Raw genomic sequence first — 19,469 nt, 5'->3', positions numbered from 1 at the left:
TCATTATTATTATTATTATTATTATTATTATTTGATAAATCAGAGAGCCTAAGCACAATAGAAAAGAAAAAGAAAAGACAGAAAAACTACTGAACAATTAATATACGTGGTTTGTTCACAACAACAAGGTCAGCCAAGTACAACAAATGAATTCTAGGAGCAGACTCTCCACAAACAAAGTGATCTAGACTGTCACTGTTATTTAAGATGAAATTTGTCATCCAATTCGCACAAATGTTCATTTCTCTATAAGTATGATGAATTCTGACAATCCAATCTCTCTGCATTAGTGCTCGTATGCGAGCGATCAAATGACCTTCACAAGCTACTGCACCTATAGTGGTGAGCATAATGACCATACTAGAAGAGTTATTTTCCAGAAACACCTGCCTAAAACCATAATTCCAAGCCAATTCCAAACCCCATAAAACACCTCAGAGCTCGGCTTTGAAAGACCTACAAACACCTAACCTATAAGCAAAGTCTGCAATCCAGTTGCCGTGTGCATCCCTAACCACCCCACCACTAGAAGATGTCCCGGATTACCACGTGCAGCACCATCGATGTTAACTTTAACAAAACCCTCCATTGAAAAATGCCAAGCAATATCAACGACCATTAATCTTTTTTCTGGATGCATACCAATTGAGAATCTCACAGCCTCAAGCACATCTATAACAAAATTACGAATTAAAGTCTCCCTATGACTCAGAGGAGTTATTAATGCACCGTGGATAGAGGCATTACGCCACTGCCAAAACTTCCAGCAAGTTATAAAGAAAGTAGACAAATAAAAACCTTGCGCTATTGTTTCCCTCCCATTACCAATAAAGTTATTAAGCCACGTTCCTAAATTATGATCAAAACACACACCCCACAACGCCTCAGGAACTAACTTGCACCACAAGGATTTAGCTTCTTGACAATCCCTTAAAACATGGAGGATAAATTTTGGATACGAGTTGCAAATTGGACATGATTTATTCCCATATCATTCCATTGAGTTATGTAAGACATCGTAACTAACCTGCCATGAGCCACCTTCCATATGAAGATTTCCTCTTACTTTCTCAACATTGCTCTCATAAAGGTCTCTAGTAACTCTCCCATGTTGCATCATTGACCCCAGATATCGACCCACATGTTTGAAACCGCTACGATTAGTAATGCTCCTAATCAACTCTTCATTTATATAATAAAAATATTTTTTATTTGTATAGTTTCATGAAAAAATGAAAAAAAATGTTTGATGTGTCTCATGTTATAGAAGATAAAATTATTTTATACACATACATAAAGTATGTGAGACACATATGGGATAGAGAAAAGAGGAAAGAAAAAGGGCTCACTTTTATGTGTATGCAGGAGATAATTTTACCGTTTCTTTATTTAAAAAGCAAAAGATAATGATATATATATATATATATATATATATATATATATATATATATATATATATATATATATATATATATATATAGGGTCAGGATCATTTTACACCAATGTAAGTTACACTCTTAATCATGTTCGTTAATCCCACTCATATCTAAGCGCTCAAATTTTTTAGTAATGTGGGCCATTGGATACAAGTGGATCAATGATCAAGATTGAGTGTAAGACTTCTAACTCTTACACCAGTGTAAGAATATCATGTCCCATATATATATATATATATATATATATATATATATATATATATATATATATATATATATGAGGCAGATTCTTTTTACACCAGTGTAAGACTAACAAGTCTTACACCACATCTCAACCGTTGATGGACGGAAATCATCGGTTGGTATTTGTAGTGTAATTAATGATTAATTAATATTAATGAATTCATATAACTTTCTAAATTATAACCGTTGGATGTACAGAAATCAACGGTTGAGATGTGGTGTAAGACTTATTAGTCTTACACCGGTGTAAAATTATCCTGATCCTATATATATATATATATATATATATATATATATAGTTAACGTTTCTTAAGTTGTTGGACGTCAAGTTAGAAATTTCTCAAGTTGTTGGACGTTAAGTTAGAAATCATAACCATATATGGTGGGTAAAAACATTAAATATGAGGAATAAATGAGAATCAACGATCAAAATTGCTAACTGGATGTCCAGCAACTTGAGAAATAATTTCATTATATATATATATTTATATATATATATATATATATATATATATATATATATATATATATGGGTTTTGTGAATGTTATGTAAAGCAAAATGAATACATCATGTTATAGAAACATGTTTTTGTAGGGCCCATCAAATATTAAAAAAAAAATGAACAAAAAAGCAAGCACGGAAAACGATCTGAGAGTAGGAGGAAACAAAATTTTACAGTAACATGATGTTAGCTTTTCCCTATATATATATATATATATATATATATATATATATAGGCAAAATGATTTCTACAGCCGCTGTACTTACAGCTAGCTAGGATCCGCATGTGGATCCTAGGATACGGCACCGGATCCTTGTTATTTTTATTTTTTTTTAAAACGCCGTGGAGCCCATTTTTATGTGTCAGCTATAGAGAGTGTTATCTACGGTGGCTGCAGAAATGATAAGCTTATATATATATATATATATATATATATATAATGGGTTATATTTATCTCCTCCAATATGAGATAAATCAAACTCTTACACACACATAACAAAGGTGGATCCCACCTCTATTTTTCTCTCTCCAAATATTTGTGAATTCCTTTTATAATTCTATTTCACTAATATAAAATAACTCATCTTCAATAAGAAAAACATTATCCATTTCTAATTAGAAAAATATGTTTCTTATGTTGAATGAGACAATTTGTTTCATGCAACAAAAAAAGAAGATGAAATTCATCTTTTTCTTTTCTTTTCTTTTTTCAAAATAGATCATATTTACTTTTTTATATGTTGCATTAGATAAATTATCGGATGCAAAAAATCAAACCCTTCTAATTATCCTACAATCGTTTGTTTACTTTTACGAAATAAGAGATGGAGTAGATCCTCATCCTCGTGCCCCTTTTCTTTCCCCGTCCATCTTAAAAAAGCATGACCTGATTGCAGCTAATGTCCGTGGAGGGCCCACGTCGGCACAGACACAACACGATGACAACTACTACGCCCCAATACATATCTATTCTAATATTGTTGGCCTGAACGAACCATTTTTGTGGCCTATAGACATCCACGTGTCCCTCATTCATTCGTCATCACCTAGATTTTCTCTCTATGACTAGTCACTAACTATAGATAATAGAAAAACCACACCCAAAGAAATCAACTCACCCAACACCAACATATTAAAGTTGCTATCTCTTCCACCTTGAGCAGCAAGCAGCAGAAGAAGAAGCAATACCATTACCCGAGTTTTCAGGTTAGAGAAGCGCGTTTTTAAAAAAGTGCTTTCGCGTTTTCTGAAAATTCAAGAGAGAAAGAGGGATGGGAATTGAGAGAGGAGGCTTCAAGGGCTTTAGGAGTGGCTGGACTGTGCCGCCGAAGCCATGTGATTCTTGCAAGTTGGCTTCGGCGGCGCTCTTCTGCCGCCCCGATTCAGCGTTTCTCTGCATCGCCTGCGATTCCAAGATTCACTGCGCTAATAAGCTTGCGTCGCGCCACGAGCGCGTGTGGATGTGCGAGGTGTGCGAGCAAGCACCTGCATCTGTCACGTGCAAGGCAGACGCCGCCGCACTCTGCGTCACGTGCGACTCTGATATCCACTCGGCCAACCCTCTCGCTCGCCGCCACGAGCGTGTCCCCGTGGAGCCCTTCTTCGACTCCGCCGAATCCATCGTGAAAGCCTCCTCCGCCGTCGCCTCCTCCTTTAGCTTCATGGCCCCCTCCGACGAAGGAATTGGCTCCGACGGGTTCAACCAAGACGACTCCGAAGAAGCCGCGTGGCTCATTCCCAACCCGAATTTCGGATTCAAGCTAATGGACGCTCCGGATACCAAGTCCAGGGAGATTTTCTTCTCGGAAATGGATCCATTTCTTGATTTCGATTACTCAAACTCCTTCCAGAACAACAACAACAACAACAACAATCATGGTGCCGGAAACGACAGCGTCGTTCCAGTTCAAAACAAACCTGCTCACGTTCTCGCTCCAGCTCCGGTGATGAATCATCACTCGGAGGGTTGCTTCGACATCGATTTTTGCAGATCGAAGCTATCCTCGTTTAACTACCCATCACAGTCTCTTAGCCAAAGCGTAAGTATTAATTAAATACAAATACTCTTAACAGAGAATCGAATATCGTGCTTTGTGCTGATTATTTGTTTAATTATTTGACAGGTTTCTTCGTCTTCGCATGATGTTGGAGTGGTGCCAGATGGGAACACGGTGTCGGACATGTCGTACCCTTTCGGTCTGAACAGCTCCGATTCGAGTGGGATGGTGTCGGCGGTTAGCGGCCAAGGTGGGACCCAATTGTGCGGCATGGATCGGGAAGCGAGGGTGCTGAGATACAGAGAGAAGAGAAAGAACCGCAAGTTCGAGAAGACCATTCGATACGCTTCGCGAAAGGCTTATGCCGAAACTCGGCCCAGGATCAAAGGCCGGTTCGCCAAACGAACCGAAATTGAGTCAGAGGTGGACCGCCTCTTTAGCCCTTCTGCTGCTGCTGCTGCTGCTGCTTTCCCTGGGTCTTTATTGATGGACCCTCCGTACGGCGTCGTCCCAACGTTTTAGTAAACAATGGAGGAGGAGGGTGCATGAATCTCTCCCTCCCTCCCTCTCTCTCTCTCTCTCTCTTAGAATAATGATTAATGAATTTGTGGGAACCGTTGATTATTAGGAAAAAGCAATGGATGAATTAGTACGAACGTGATGCTTTAGATCAGGCACAGGTCTAGTGTTGGTGCATGACGCAGAGACTTGCGGAGTTGAAGATTTGTCTCAGCTAGAAAAAGCCCTTTTACTTTTTAAAAAAGAACTGTACGGGGCTTCTTCTTCTTCATTCGTATTCATCTCGTGTAGAATTAGAATCTGTACTGTAAACTATTTTTAATTGTTTTAGTAAAAAAAATATCTTTTCCAATAGGATCACGGATCTCTTTCTCCATTTCTATTGGTTGGCGCTCCCCAACCGTATCATTTTTTTCTTGCAGGTATTTTTCGGATATTAGAAGGTCACACCACCACTAGTACTCTTTTCATTTTTTTAATTAGATATCTTTTAATCGTTTACCTAACATTAACGTGGGTCCATTCCTTGGCTCGTATTGACAATAATTTGACTCCAGACTCCGCTGGAATAAAAAGTTGCAGAATTAGTATATTTTTAAGTGTATCCAATTATCTATTGAAAAAAGAAAATGATAGTTTATGGAAAAACATTTTTTTTATTTTATAAATTTATAAAAGGGGCATTTTTTATTTTAAAATTCAATTTCATTATAATAAATCTCTTTTGTATATTCATGAAAAAAATAATTTTTTCGAATCTTAGCAATTGATATCTTTTGATGAAAGTTCTTTTTTTTTATTATTATTTGAATTGGTAGTGGATTCTTTTGTTTTTTTTATCTTATTAGGTTTCTGTTTTTTCTCTAATAATTTAATTTTTATTAAAAAATAACAATATTTAATTAAATTATTCTCTGACTTTATTATGTTCGTTTTTATTTAATTTACAAAAGATACTTAAGAATAATATTTTTTTTAAAAACATTTTATTCTTTTATTTTTTAAAGTTAAAATATTTTTAAAAAAAGGACAAAAAGACTGAAATAATAAAATAAATGATTGGCCCAAACTTAAACGTATGAAGGGAGGGGTTTGTTTCATTAAAACTTTTAAATAATAGCGAGTATTTAATTTTTTATTTAAAGAAATAAATATTAAATATTTTCTATGTATCTAATATAATAAATGTTACTATATGTTTTATTTTCTTAACTACTGCTTTAAAAATCATTTATTGGCAGGGACTTATGATTGATAATAGCAACTATAATTTCGGAATCTCAGCTTGTGAAAATACTACTATTAAAGAGAAGATTTATTAACAGGAAAAACGTGTGTTTGGCTGGCACTAACTCACGTTTGAAAACTTTTCAATTTAACTATTGAAGTTTGGGAAATTTTCTCTTTTATATTCTTTGATAGCCAGTATGTAAGCCACATTGTGTTGCTCAATTGATAATCTTAATTTTATGTATGCCAACTTTACTTGTAATGTAAGATTTAAAATTTATTAAAAATATTTTATGGCCTTCAATTGATCTTTGAGGTTGGAATAATGTTACAAAATAGATTTAAAATATAATATGAAAATTATTGATATACCTTCATCCATTAGTTTAAACTTTTAAAAAAATTGATTACATGACATGATATTAAAACCACCATGACAAGATATGGTTAGAGTTATAAAAAAAAAAAAAAAAAGTTGATCTATTCCGTTGGCTGCAGAAGACAATGAGCGAGGATATATCTTATGAATATTTTTAGAGGTGGAAAAATGGATATAACCGGTTGGGTTGTCTCGTTTAACCCGTCATAAAGGCATATTTAATTCGTCGCGAGTTGGGTTCAAGTTCTATTTTATAATTGTCATGTTAAACTTTGTTGTATCCAAATTTTTTTATCTTTGTATTTCCTTAGAAAATATAGAAAAGAAAACACTTTATTTATGATTTAGATTATCCATAAGACAAAGATGAGTTCCTATAAATTGTCCAACTGAATATTAATATACATTTAGATTTAAGATTGGAAAAAATAATGGGAGAGTGAAATGAAATTAAATAATATTACAAATCTCATAAAATATGATTTATTTTTAGATTTTTTTTAAACGAGTTGATCAGTTAATCAGCCATAAAATAAGACGAGTTGAAATTTTCAACCCACTTTCAAGAGGCGAGCCAACCCGTCTCGTCTCGCCTCGCCCCTCCCCATTTTTAACAAATTGATAGTGGGTTGGGCAAACCGAACCGTTATACCACCTTTAAATTGATTTTGATAGAATTATATCATTACGAATTCACTTTTATAAAAAAAATTATAAAAATATAAAGTATAATTAAATTTCTAAGAAAGTAATCAAAACATATCTATAATCTATTAAGATTTTTTTCCAAGACAAAAATGGCGAAATGGGTAAACAAGTTAATCAACCCTTAAATTAATTAGTACCACTTTAAATCTTATACATGCACTTAATTAGTTATAGTACTTTTTTTATATTCAATTGACATGTTATTATTATTAATGTGTATATATGTGAACTAAACCGGCCTGTAATGCTAATATCAACTAGTTTACCTGCATATATATCAGCATGCAGTGGAAGATTTGAGTCGAGTGTCTGCATAGGTCTCAGGGAACTTCTCATTTCTTTTGTGAGATAATGCATGCTTGGGTTGCAATAAATTCGCGCTTACACTCACGAATCAATAAGATTGCGTTATTTATATTAAAAATTAATTATAGACACTTTAAATTTTCTTTGTATATGTGTGTTCTAATGCGAGTATTGGGTCATTAACAGACCGACAACTTCAGTTCCACCCAATTTATATGGTAATTACCAGATACGGATTTCACAAAATCAAGAAAAGGATTTCCAATCAATTCCTCCGACTCTAACATAACTTCCTCATGTAAATACCAGGGATTATTTATTAGATATAAATATGATTAGTTGGGTCTCACCACACACAATTGAATTTGATTTAAGTTCATAATTGCATGGGTGGTTGTTGATTTGCTATGCGGGGTGGTATTAGCCGAAGATGATCTTGATGCAATTGAATAGTGTTTTATCCAGGACAAATGGGGTTGAGTGCCTAAAAATATGTGACACTCAAGTCAATATTTGAGTGATCAGTTTTAGTAATCTGGATGATGATGATTATATCTTAGTTTTGAGTCTCTCTTTTATAGAAGTAGTATGACGTACTTGTTGCCTTGTTATGCCACCTTAGTATAACGACACATATCTAATAGTTAGATTATAGAGGCTCTGTTAGCCCATTTCTCTTACGGGATACCTTTTGGTGAGTTATGATGTCTAAGCTTGATTGGAATATTGTGTTTGTCCTTTAACTATTAGTTATGAAGGAGGCTTATGATCCTTGAGGTGTTGCAAGTCTAGTTGTGTATTCTCGGGATTACGTATACATGTTATATACACACTTGCATTTTCTTGTAGACTAAGTCTTATCATTGGGCCTTTGGGCTATTATTGGATTGGACCCTTCATATCGCTTAATATAGATCTATAGATCAAAACCTTTTGAACCCTTCATAACTTGTTTACGACACGCCACAGATAATCTATAAGAAGAATAACACAAGTCAATTACGAGTTCAAAGGTTGATACGTGACATGACACAAATTTTTCCAGGTCAGTTTATGCCAACACGAATTTGAAAAAATGTTGATCCAATAATAAATTTTTGGTGTTGTGTTCGTGTCGTATCAGCTAGCCATTTTAAAAATTGTCACCCTTAATTATTGTAAAACACATAAACGTCAAGGCTAATGTTGAGTTCAATTAACTATTCAGAAATTAATTATAAATGCAAATCAAGCATTGAAGCAAAGTACCATAATTTTAGACACAAGCAAGAAAAATCTATTGAAACTACGAAATTAACGAATTATTTGATTTCTTAATCTTTTGTAGGTAGGTATCGAAGGTGAATTAATTTTTTAATTTATTTTTATCTGAGGCATATTAGCAAGTGATTCCTCGAAGTTGATTCACTTAATTCAAAGAGTAAATATCGTTTTGCATCCTCAACAAAAAACACGAAATTCATTTTAGTCTTTTAGAAAAAAATGAAATTATGGTCCCTCTGAAATTCTAGTTCTTTAAAATTTTGGTCCTTCAGAAATTTAAAGAAAACTCATATTAGTTCCTAAAAAGGACTAATATAGGTACTTTTTGCTAAGGGATCCGTGTTTTTTGTTGAGGACCAAAAATAATATTAACTTTAAATTCAAAATTTTAAGCAATATAGATCATTAAGTTGAGGTCGTCATATGAAATACATATTAATTTTTTTTAAAAAAAAATAGTTTATGTTTAAAGTGAACAAATAAAGATGTATTTATTTTTAAATTTGAATGAATTAATATTACGATACACTCTTTTTTTTGGACATTACAGGGAATCGAACCGCACACCTAATACACACTAAACACACCCAACACCACTAGACTATCCCTGGTTCATATTACGATACACTCCAAGTTAAATTGAAAATGCATATACTCCTGCTTACTTCAGAGAAATCAATGTATTGAATTCCAACTTCATGAACTAATTATGACTGGAATGCAATCAATCCTGAGCGTCAAAAACAGCCAATTATCTATTTCCGTCGGTTCAAGACAACTGACCTGGATAGTGCTAGTGTTTTATCTTAGTTACGAGACGGAACATTGAAGACGAAAAGGTGTCGGTTGCTTGTTTCACGTGGGGTCACTGTCAAATGGGCTCTACAGTGGGGTCAGACCCACATCTCCTTCACGTGTATCACCGGTCCAAGCCCTCTCCTGTGGGCTCAGTTGTCGTCTTGTAACACCACTATCCAGTGTGGTCCATTCTAGTTATCTCCATCATCACGCCCACTATAGAGGAGCCCACAAAGTTAAGGTATGCCCGGTCAACACAACAATTACATCTCATTCCCCAATGCAATAACACAACAAAACATGTAAAACAAAATAAAGACTTCGTAGTAAGTAATATCCGATAACAACATGTAACATATCCGCATCTAGACTCTGGCAATTGGAGACTCCACAAATCAAGTTGTATAGAATTTATTAGGGGTTGGTCTCCTCCTCTTTGCATGTAAATTTTTACTTGGTCATCCCTACATAGGAGAGTGTAACAAATTCAAAAGAATCGAATGAACAGAATCGAATTGAAAAAAAATAAATATATTTTTTTAGTTAGTTTAAAAAATGAATCACTTTTGTTTAGTATATAAAAAATGAATCACTTTATTCAAGAATAAAAAAATTACCCTCTTATTTTAAAAAAATTAATGAATTTTATGACGTCCCGAAAGTTATTTGTCCGGTTGACAATGTTTTTGTTTGTAAAATGAATTTGTATACATTTTAACATGCCTACGCCTAAAGAGGGTCTAGTCTGATCATATATGAAGTGTGTAAAAATACTTTGTAGTCTTACTAAAACAAATTGTTAAAAATGCAAGACGACCGAATCATTGAGATATCTAAAAGTATTTAATATTTATTTTGCATTTTTCATATTTATATTCCATCTGTACAGTTTTATACAAATAAAAATATAAAAGATAAGCGAGGTTAGTAGTTAGTGTAACATTTAATTTTTTTTCAAGAAAAAGTAAAAAGCATATGTCTTTTTTATATTTATAGATGGGCTTTCAGCTTCCTTACCTAAAAGGATGGGCTTGCATTTTACAAATTTTAAAAATCCATACGGGCTTTCAAATTGTTTTAACACTGAAAGCGCAAACCCACTACTGCTTAAAGTTTTCTTTTTGGGAGTGACATCATCTATATTTTTCGCCATCTCTTGGTTAAAGCCCATCACTCCACATAACCCATACGCAAACAGGAATTGGAGTTCGCCTCCCCAAAATACAAAGTGTGTATGAAAGAAATTAAAACATGTAGAAGGATAGAGTAATTGTATACAAGCCAACAACAATTGGCATAACTTCATTGGGTAGAAAGCATTAACTAAGTTGATCCAGATTTGAATTTTATTAAGGTCTATTATTTTAATGATTTTTTTTTTTTCCATTTGCTATTATTTTGAGACGTAACAATCACAGTTGATTTTAAAAAATTATCATCAAGTACATGAGCCAATTGGCACATAGTTGTTTTAACTTAACCCGTCGTTTCGAATTTAAGTACTTGACGAAGCTATCGAGAAATCTCAGGAAAAGAAAAGAAATTGTACACCAAAAACTTTGCCATAAACCAAATTTTCATATAATTTTGTTGTTGTAAAGATCAATTTAAACAAAAGAATTACTCATGATAACAATATTTCCTTAAAATCTTCATAAAAATTCTAATATTCGTTCTCCACCCAAAAAAATAAAAAATACTGCCATATTTGCCCAACTATGGCAGATTAGACTAAGGTGCACAAAAAACACCCGAAAATAATAATAAAGAATTAAAAAAAAGACACATATTAAGTTACAAAAATAAAGAACTAACTTCTGATCTACTGCTTATTTTATTAGTAGACTCGTGTCACAAATCTAAAATATAATGAAAAATAGAACAACATTTTATTCTCTCAAAAATTCCTCCAGAGATATGTCTGAGGGGACATCATATCCGAAAACCATAGAGTAATCATCCAATTCATCAGAAGTGAACTTTGGGATCCTCAAGCTCTTTCCAACCTCACAGTCCTCGCCATTGGTTAGCAGCTCTAACACCTGTGTAAAACCAAATTAGAAAAAAAAAGAAAAAAAGAAGGAAACTTCATTTAGGTGAATGAAGGGTGCTGAGAGGAACATAAACATGGCCATCTCAAGTTACTGTTGGTTCACCTCGCTCATTGGAGGACGCCACGTGGCAATTTGTCTCACACAGTATGAAGCCGTTAGCACTACCCTATACAGCTGCTCTTCATCATATTTACCTTCCATTGTTGGATCAGCTAGCTCAGCAATATTCCCTGATTCCATGAGAGGCTTTGCCTACATGTTAACAAACAAAGAGTGTTAATGTCTTGCTTCACCAATTTACGTTTTAAAGTATTATAAACCTTTGGTGATAATTCAAAAATTGTTAAATTAAACAGCTACATTTGTGAATTGTGACACTAGCTTAGCTATCAGGGAATGAAAGGTCTTTATTACCCATAGGAGAATGTTTTGCTTTGATGAATCAACTGGTCTCCGTCCAGTTACAATCTCCATAAGAAGAACTCCAAATGCAAAAACATCTGTTTTCTCATCCACGATTCCATGCATAAAGCACTCTGGTGCTAGGTATCCAAATGTGCCCTCCACTGGGATTACAGCATGGTGAGTCCACTTGTTAGGAAGCCACTTTGCTAGCCCGAAATCGGTAATCTAAAGATAGGAAAAAAAATAAAATGAAAGCCTTAAGTTGAATGAGCTGAATTACGTAAAATCAATGTAGTTTTTTTTCTTTTCCAACTGCAAATGTTTGATTGCTATTCTACCTGTGGCTCATAATCAGGACCTAGAAGAACATTGGAGGCTTTAATGTCACGATGAATTATTCGGTGTTTACAGCATTTATGAAGATAATGGAGACCCCTTGCAACTCCCATAGCAATTTTGTATCTGATTGGCCAGTCAAGTGAATTTCCTGATTTACCTGATAATCATTCCAATGCATTTAATTTCAAAGGACATAACAAACAGTAATTCCCGAAAAAATCATATTAATAAAGTAAAATTGGGAATTGGAGTAAAAGGCTTCCTCTCATCTCACCATGCAATGCAGTTGCCAAGTTTCCATTTTGAGAGTAATTGAGAATCAAATAGAGCCCATTTTCAATGCAGCAGCCCACTAAAGAAGCAGTATTAGGATGGCAGACATGTCCTATAACACCCAACTCCATAAGGAACTCTTTTTCCTTGTTAGGATCCTTATTGTCCTTGGCCAACCTCTTCACAGCAATGGATCTTCCATCAGAAAGATCACCTCTGTATACTTCCGAGTACCCACCTCGTCCAACCAAATTATCTGTTTTTTTGTGGAAAAATTAAAAATTAAAAATGAATAAGGAATAAGGACTCTCAAATATTTGAAAATAACATCAATTAGAGGTTCCAAGGATATATATACCTAGATGGAAGTCATTAGTAGCATTGGATATCTGCTCATAGCTGAAGCACTTCAACAAAGGTTGACGTTTTCCATTTTTGGATATGTTAAATTTTCTTCTTCTGAATGGTGAACCAAGGAATGAAACTATGAGCCTGAATGGGGAGCGTAATTTTCTTAACTTGGATTGGCTCTTATTCTTAGGACCCAATGAAGGGATATCTGTGATGCTTGAGACCCTAGTGCTAAAGGTATCATCTTCTGTGCTGTTCGATTGTCCCTCGATTCCATCTAGTACCGTTGTTGGTGAACGGCTCTGTGCCTTCGTTTCTGAGATAAAATCCTTAAGAACAGGGGAGGTAGCCTTGTCACCTTGGTTATCCTTCTTTAACCACCTTGAACTTGATTGGCTATTATCTGCTACCGAAAAGATAAAAGGGATTTGTTAACCAATGTTATTTGGATTGTCTTACCTTGTTTCAGAGAATTGAATTACCTTCAAACTTTGTAGGATTTGACTTGACACTTTGCTTACGTCTCCCAACTGAGACCATCGTGCAACCTTCATGTGCATGCTCAAAGCAATACTTGGTAATTCCTTTAGAGGTTCCAATTCTAAGAAAGAAAAGAAAATTAATGACCGGTCTTTATACAGAAAATTGATGACTGTTACATCACTCATTTCTTACTTTTTAGTTTGGTTTCTTGAACCACGAAGAAGAAGAAAGTCAGCTGAGATGGACTTAGCTTCCTCGACTAAACCTCCACCTACTGTGGAACTGAGTGCCACTCTGGCCTCCAAATTAACCTGATAATGATGTTTTCATGAGCATTCATTGACTCTAGACTATAGTAGCAAGCATGCTGAACTCTAGAAGATTGTAAAAAATTTCATTTTTATAGATAGCAACATACATATTCATATATTTAATCCTTGTTGAATTACCTGATTAGACCAACATGTCTGTGCGAATTCTGCAAGCACAGATATAACGTATGCTTTTGCCTGCCTTAGTTGTGATTGCCTTCTTCTGATTGAGGCACGCTTCTTCTTATCCTCAGAAGCTATAATTTAACAAATTTATTCACAGTATTAAGACATGCTTTGTTCTATGTTGATCACTGAGGTTAGAATCTTAGGTTTGTAAATAGTATCTCAAATGAATAAATTGAATAAGTGATAATGCAGCAGGTAATGACTAATATGAAGCTAAATGAGCTGCAAAATTTGAACTTTAGGAAGAAAAATAGTGACTAACCAAGAACATGCACGGCCACAATGGTGTCATTTGGATTGGCTAGAATTCTTATTGCCCATGAGAGAAGCTCCTTGCTGTCATCTGGGTCTAAGGAGAGGCCAATTAGTATTTTAGCTGGGGAAGTAGGTAACATTCTCAAATGCAAATTGGCCAACAAGCAGAGAAATGGTATTATTTGCTCTGCTAGTTCTTGTCACCCACGGTCGAATGCATTCTCTGCTTAAAGAATAAATAGTGTGAGGAAGAGCATGATTAAATTCAGTTAGGGTGTGAGACCAACCCCATGTCCAAATTCTATAATACTTGTTAGAGAAGCATAAAAAGCCTTTAACAGTGGCAATTGGAGAACTGTTTAGTCTCTATTTCTCTCTCTGGTGACAATTAAGTGTTGTAGTTGGGTGCTTTGGGGTATAAGCAAAGGTGGTGGGCACGTATTTGATTTATCTTGCTATGTAAGCCAAAGTTGAAGCTCCCCTTCAAATTTAGGAAACAAAGTACCTTTTCTTCTTTTGTTCTTGTTTTTCTTTTTTTATTTCCATTTGGTAGGAAAGCTTATTGGGCTATTTGCCACTCTAAAAAAGAAGAGCTTCACTCATCACTTTATCATCAATGAAACTTTGAGAGGACACTAACTGTTTTCTCTTTTCTAACGGATAAAGTGGCCAATATCTCCGTATAACTGCTTCACTTGTTTCGCTATCAAACCTTGCAAGGTTGGCACATACCCTTCACTATTTTTGTCATGCACAGCAACATCAGAGTGCTTATTTTAATGCTTAAAATTTAATGTGATGGGGCCGTAACGTACCTAGTTATGTAGAAATAACACAACGAATTGAAGCAGGGTGAGCCGAAGATCTCTCTCATATGTGACAATTAGATCCGATCCCTTTGGTTTGACCATGTAATCATTCATTCGGTTTAGAATTTTTTTTAAATCCGATCCGATCCAATCCAATTTTTTTCGGTTTGGATTGGATCGGTTTTTGATTTTTTGAAAATCCTAAAATTTGTTTCATGCAGATAACATCTTTTGTATATATATTGGCTTTGTAAAAAAAATTTGAAATACAAAAGCATCAGTAGACGATAATATAATTTTTTTTTGGGGGACATTGAGATATGGAGCTCTACGCAGATGAAATTTTGTTGATGAGATGTGACTAGGTTTTTTCTTGAGTTTAGTTGATGGTCTAATGAGTCTTGGGTTTAGAAATTTTTGGATTATGATTGGAGAAAGACCAAAGTAAAGTAAGTGGAGGGGAATTAATTTATTGGATCGGTTTGGATTGGATCGATTTTCGTTAAGCAATCTGAAAATCAATCCAATCCAATTAAAAATTACGGTTTTTTTCGGTTTTCGGTTTGTTCGGTTATCGGTTTTTCGGTTCGGTCACCGCGGTTTGAATCGGTTTGGATCGGTTAACGAACACCCCTAACAATTAGGGCTTATAAAATTGGCTTTTCCTTTACATAGGTGAAGCAAGCTTACAAGAATATTCTCATTAACTATGACACACAGCATTTAAAATATTTAAAACGGATGGCCTTCTAGGGTGCTATCAAAGAATGGATTCCTTCTATAAATTTCTCCCTTCCAAGAAAGATAGGGTCATTCTAAATCCAATTATTGCTGTTTCTGAATAAGAATGGCCTCTTCTGAATAAGCATGTGCGACTTTCACTTCAAGATTCGTTAAATAATTATGCTGATTTTGCAATTCAGAGGCATAAAAAACTGGAACATGTGCTTCCAATCGGAGTTGCTATCTCAAAAAAAGAAAAGTGGACTTTACATCGTAGAAGCCACATTTACGAATCAATAAATAGGTTCACACCCATATAAATGATCTTGTAATAAATCTGGTATATAGAATTGCGTTACTTGTTACTCCATTTTTTGAAGGGACACTACAATATACTAATGCATGTGTGGATACTAAACGTGAAAAAAAATATATAAAAAATAAATAAAATTGCAATGAAGTTGATCTTTTGTTGATTTGACAAAACTTTATTAAGCTTAAGCTAAAACGACTGCCACACCTAACGGTGGAGGTGAGAGGGCGAGGGATTTGGATTAGGGAACTGCCGAGACATGGATAATCCATCTTTCCTTAAACCCCACATAGCTGAAATTTCCGTCAATTTCCCCTAACTTACACTTTGTTATTTACTTTTATAGAATTTTTTTTGGCAAGATAAGAAGATGCCTTAATTTCAAGCAAAAGGGGATACAGTTCAAGTTCGTTGACACATCTTCATTTAACCCAACTATAATCTAACTGTAACCGTTATTATGCTGATTCGTATTCATTATGTGTGTCGGGATATCAGTCAGAATTTTGGGTGAATTAATAATTAGAAAGAATTACACCACACACAAAAAAAAAAAAAAAAAAACCTACACGATAATAGTAATTACAAATAGGGAATTATTTCTCTCACATGGTATGAGAGAAGCTCTCTCACATAAAGTGAAGCCCACCAATTTTAACAAAAAAAAAAAAAGAAGGAGAAAAAAGCGTATTTTTTGATGTAAATACAACATGGAAGATCAATCTGATGCAACGTGAGACTATGATTTCCCTTATAAATAAAGAACAAATAATCATCCAATTTGAACTAACTTCAACACATGATTATTTTGTTACTATTTATGCATACCATATTTTATGGATTTATCATTATTTTGGTATAAAACCAATAAAAATTGTCTAATCCCCACATAAAAAAGACATTTCGTTTTCTTTTTCATTTCTAAACAATTAAGACAAATAAAGATGTAGGGTTCACAAAACACACACATTTGTATACACAGCTAACTAGTGTGAATATAGGTATAATGTCTTTTTGTCACGCTTATCATAAATGAGAAATATCAATTTGATGATTCTATAAAATGAGAGTTAGCCTTAAAAGAATAAGATGAAGGCATTAGTCATTACTGAAAATTTATACTTGGAAGTTGATTCAATTACCAATAAATAAAAAGGCTTCACAAAACATAAGTTTATTACATATAGCCCATTTTCTTGTTATCACTGCGCTTGTAAGGATCATTCATCTTTTGGACTTCAATAGCACTAAAAACACCATAGCCAGTGGTTCCATCATCATCGTCATCGTCATCACTAGGTTGATCAAGTGCCAATAGTTCTTCATTGTATTTGATACTATCTATCCTCATCTTTGTCACTCTCTCATCAGGTTCATATCCTTTGAGAAGGTTAACCACTTGCTTCATGTTTGGTCGCTTCTCAGGCTCACTTTGCACACAAAGAGCAGCCACATTGATTGCTTGTTTGACTTGATTTTCATCAAAGTTCCCTCTGAGCTTTGAATCAACCAGATCCCTGAACTTTCCTTTGGTTATCAGAGGCTCAGCCCACTCAGTTATTGTTCTCTTAACCCCACCCGGAAGCTTTTCTATTGGCTTTCTACCAGTTACAAGCTCTAACAGAAGAATTCCAAAGCTATAGACATCACAACTTTCAGAGACCTTTCCCCACATGGCATATTCAGGTGCCAAGTATCCCAAGGTACCCTTAACACGGGTGGTCATGTGACTAACTCCTTCTGGTATTAGCTTTGCAAACCCAAAATCTGCAACTAGTGGTTCAAAATCTGAATTCAGAAGCACATTGCTTGCCTTGATGTCCCTATGGATGATATGGGGTGTGACCTCATGGTGCAAGTACCTAGCAACAACAGAAGAGAATACAAGGTTGTCCAATTTTAAAATTTGAAACAAGCATAGCTAGATTTAATTTTAATTTACTATACAATACAAGCTATTTATGCTACTAGATTTAGGACTTCAAAAGTTTGCAGTCACTACTGGAGAAGAGGTCATATCCTTTCCTTTCAGATTAAGGCCAGTGAGCAGAGCACACCCTTGCACAAGAAATAATATTTAGCCAGTGCTAAAATTTATACAAGGTGTTCTATAAGACTTTGAAGCTATACTAATTTGTGGGTGCTTGATAAGAATGAAAATGGAACAAGTAGTATGTGAACACAATGAATGTCTCAATAGATAGTTTATGTTCATTCTCATATATTCTTCCTCCTGCCAAGCATGCTTTGAACATGAAGGTATCTTATCATTACATTTAGATTTTAATACTTATAAAATTACTAATTATAATTGTACTCATTTATGCACACAAATTCAAATGGTATAATAGAAAATATTTAAGCTAAGCAAATTAAACACAAATTTGAACAGGAAAACATCATCAAAGTCAACATAATTCAATTGAATGTAGGAAAAAGAAATATATTAAATGTTGAAAAGTAAGGTTGAAGCTTACAAGAGGCCTTCCGCAGAGCCAATTGCAATATTCATTCTCCTTTGCCAGTTCAGTTGCACTTCAACAGCAAACTGGCCATGGAGATGAGAAAGCAGGCTGAGATTTGGCATGTAATCGTAGACTATAAGCCGTTGATCATCCCCAACACAATAGCCCCTAAGACCCAGTAAATTTTTGTGCCTAACCCTTCCAAGAACTTCAACTTCTACTGCAAATTCCATCTCTGCCTTTGAGTTCATTGATTTCAGTTTCTTCACAGCTATCTACAATTTCCATTAAGAGGTAGCAATAACAGTTAATGAGAAAGAGATTAAAGACTAAGTTTTGCACTCTGTCATTGACATGACATCCCCAACAATGAAAGCATAATGTTATAAAACTGAGTGCTAGGATTTCTGTATTTACCTGGAGACCATCACTGGTTCTTCCCCAATAGACGCTTCCAAATCCACCTTCACCAAGCTTATTATCTTCACTGAATCCATTGGTAGCTGCATGCAACTCCTTGTAGGTGAATATTCTCCACGAATTGTTAACTACACCAAATGATGTTGGCCTACAAAAATTACATGCACAAATTTGATGACAAAAAAGAATAACCAATTAACATAGCATTGGAAATCACGAAATAGATATATATGGAGAAAATTAAAGTAATTTCACGTACACTTCTTCGACCTTCTCTGAGCCACAGCAACTGAAAGAAGATCCCATAATTGGAAGTATGTTATGGGATGAAGTGCTCAATAACTTAAGGAAAATTTTGGTCCTAATGGAATATTTTCTTTTAAAGAATACTAAAGTCGTTTTGGTCCTCACATATCCCACATGCCGGCCGATCGACCTTGGCCGGCTAAGTCAACTTCTCACATCAAGTTTGCTTCAACAACCTTAACAAAAGGGTCACAACATATATAATGCTAATAGGTAATTTTTTTAAAACCATAGATAGTAATTTTAGCATAAGTTAATATGTCCTAAAGATTCCTTTTTTAGCGGTTTTATCCTCGAATTTGTCAAGGAGCTAACCCTATTTGATCTATTTGTATATAAGTAAAGTGGACTAAAGGGTTTTTGATCTAATTGAGTTTGGTTGGGACACTCT

General features: G+C 34.5%; 3 protein-coding genes across 3 annotated transcripts; 1 reads left to right on the top strand and 2 right to left on the bottom strand.

Moving 5' to 3' along the window:
- Positions 1-3,293: 3,293 nt before the first annotated feature.
- Positions 3,294-4,813, top strand: LOC133295054 (zinc finger protein CONSTANS-LIKE 5). Its single transcript, XM_061493833.1, has 2 exons — positions 3,294-4,221; positions 4,306-4,813. Exons 1-2 carry the CDS (start codon positions 3,454-3,456, stop codon positions 4,699-4,701), a joined length of 1,164 nt encoding a protein of 387 aa, XP_061349817.1. The 5' UTR covers positions 3,294-3,453; the 3' UTR covers positions 4,702-4,813.
- Positions 4,814-11,271: 6,458 nt separating this feature from the next.
- LOC133295106 (probable receptor-like serine/threonine-protein kinase At5g57670) lies at positions 11,272-14,182 on the bottom strand. The gene is made up of 10 exons (XM_061493903.1): positions 14,050-14,182; positions 13,737-13,855; positions 13,480-13,598; positions 13,287-13,405; positions 12,812-13,120; positions 12,455-12,709; positions 12,180-12,337; positions 11,851-12,066; positions 11,539-11,688; positions 11,272-11,424 (listed from the first exon to the last, which is right to left on the bottom strand). The coding sequence occupies exons 1-10, from the start codon at positions 14,180-14,182 to the stop codon at positions 11,272-11,274; spliced, it is 1,731 nt and encodes a 576-aa protein (XP_061349887.1).
- A 2,834-nt stretch (positions 14,183-17,016) lies between these two features.
- On the bottom strand, positions 17,017-19,120 carry LOC133295138 (PTI1-like tyrosine-protein kinase At3g15890). Its single transcript, XM_061493935.1, has 4 exons — positions 19,032-19,120; positions 18,770-18,920; positions 18,365-18,627; positions 17,017-17,749 (listed from the first exon to the last, which is right to left on the bottom strand). The coding sequence occupies exons 1-4, from the start codon at positions 19,076-19,078 to the stop codon at positions 17,065-17,067; spliced, it is 1,146 nt and encodes a 381-aa protein (XP_061349919.1). The 5' UTR covers positions 19,079-19,120; the 3' UTR covers positions 17,017-17,064.
- Positions 19,121-19,469: the final 349 nt, after the last annotated feature.

Source organism: Gastrolobium bilobum, unplaced genomic scaffold (assembly GCF_033153095.1).
Source record: "Gastrolobium bilobum isolate Gb01-03AN ecotype WA unplaced genomic scaffold, APGP_CSIRO_Gbil_v1 utg913, whole genome shotgun sequence".
Lineage (NCBI taxonomy): Eukaryota > Viridiplantae > Streptophyta > Magnoliopsida > Fabales > Fabaceae > Gastrolobium > Gastrolobium bilobum.
Note: the sequence above shows the minus strand (reverse complement) of the source record. Positions and strands in the feature narration are given on the sequence as shown.

Bases quoted from the DNA above. Each gene is read 5' to 3' on its own strand.
- LOC133295054 (XM_061493833.1), top strand. From the start codon at position 3,454: ATGGGAATTGAGAGAGGAGGCTTCAAGGGCTTTAGGAGTGGCTGGACT. The intron at 4,222-4,305 runs GTAAGTATTAAT...ATTATTTGACAG, and splicing joins CACAGTCTCTTAGCCAAAGC to GTTTCTTCGTCTTCGCATGA.
- LOC133295106 (XM_061493903.1), bottom strand. From the start codon at position 14,182: ATGTTACCTACTTCCCCAGCTAAAATACTAATTGGCCTCTCCTTAGAC. The intron at 13,406-13,479 runs GTAAGAAATGAG...TTTCTTTCTTAG, and splicing joins TCAAGAAACCAAACTAAAAA to AATTGGAACCTCTAAAGGAA. The intron at 12,338-12,454 runs GTGAGATGAGAG...AATGATTATCAG, and splicing joins CTTGGCAACTGCATTGCATG to GTAAATCAGGAAATTCACTT.
- LOC133295138 (XM_061493935.1), bottom strand. From the start codon at position 19,078: ATGGGATCTTCTTTCAGTTGCTGTGGCTCAGAGAAGGTCGAAGAAGT. The intron at 18,921-19,031 runs GTACGTGAAATT...TAATTTTTGTAG, and splicing joins TCAGAGAAGGTCGAAGAAGT to GCCAACATCATTTGGTGTAG. The intron at 17,750-18,364 runs GTAAGCTTCAAC...TGTTGTTGCTAG, and splicing joins GGCTCTGCGGAAGGCCTCTT to GTACTTGCACCATGAGGTCA.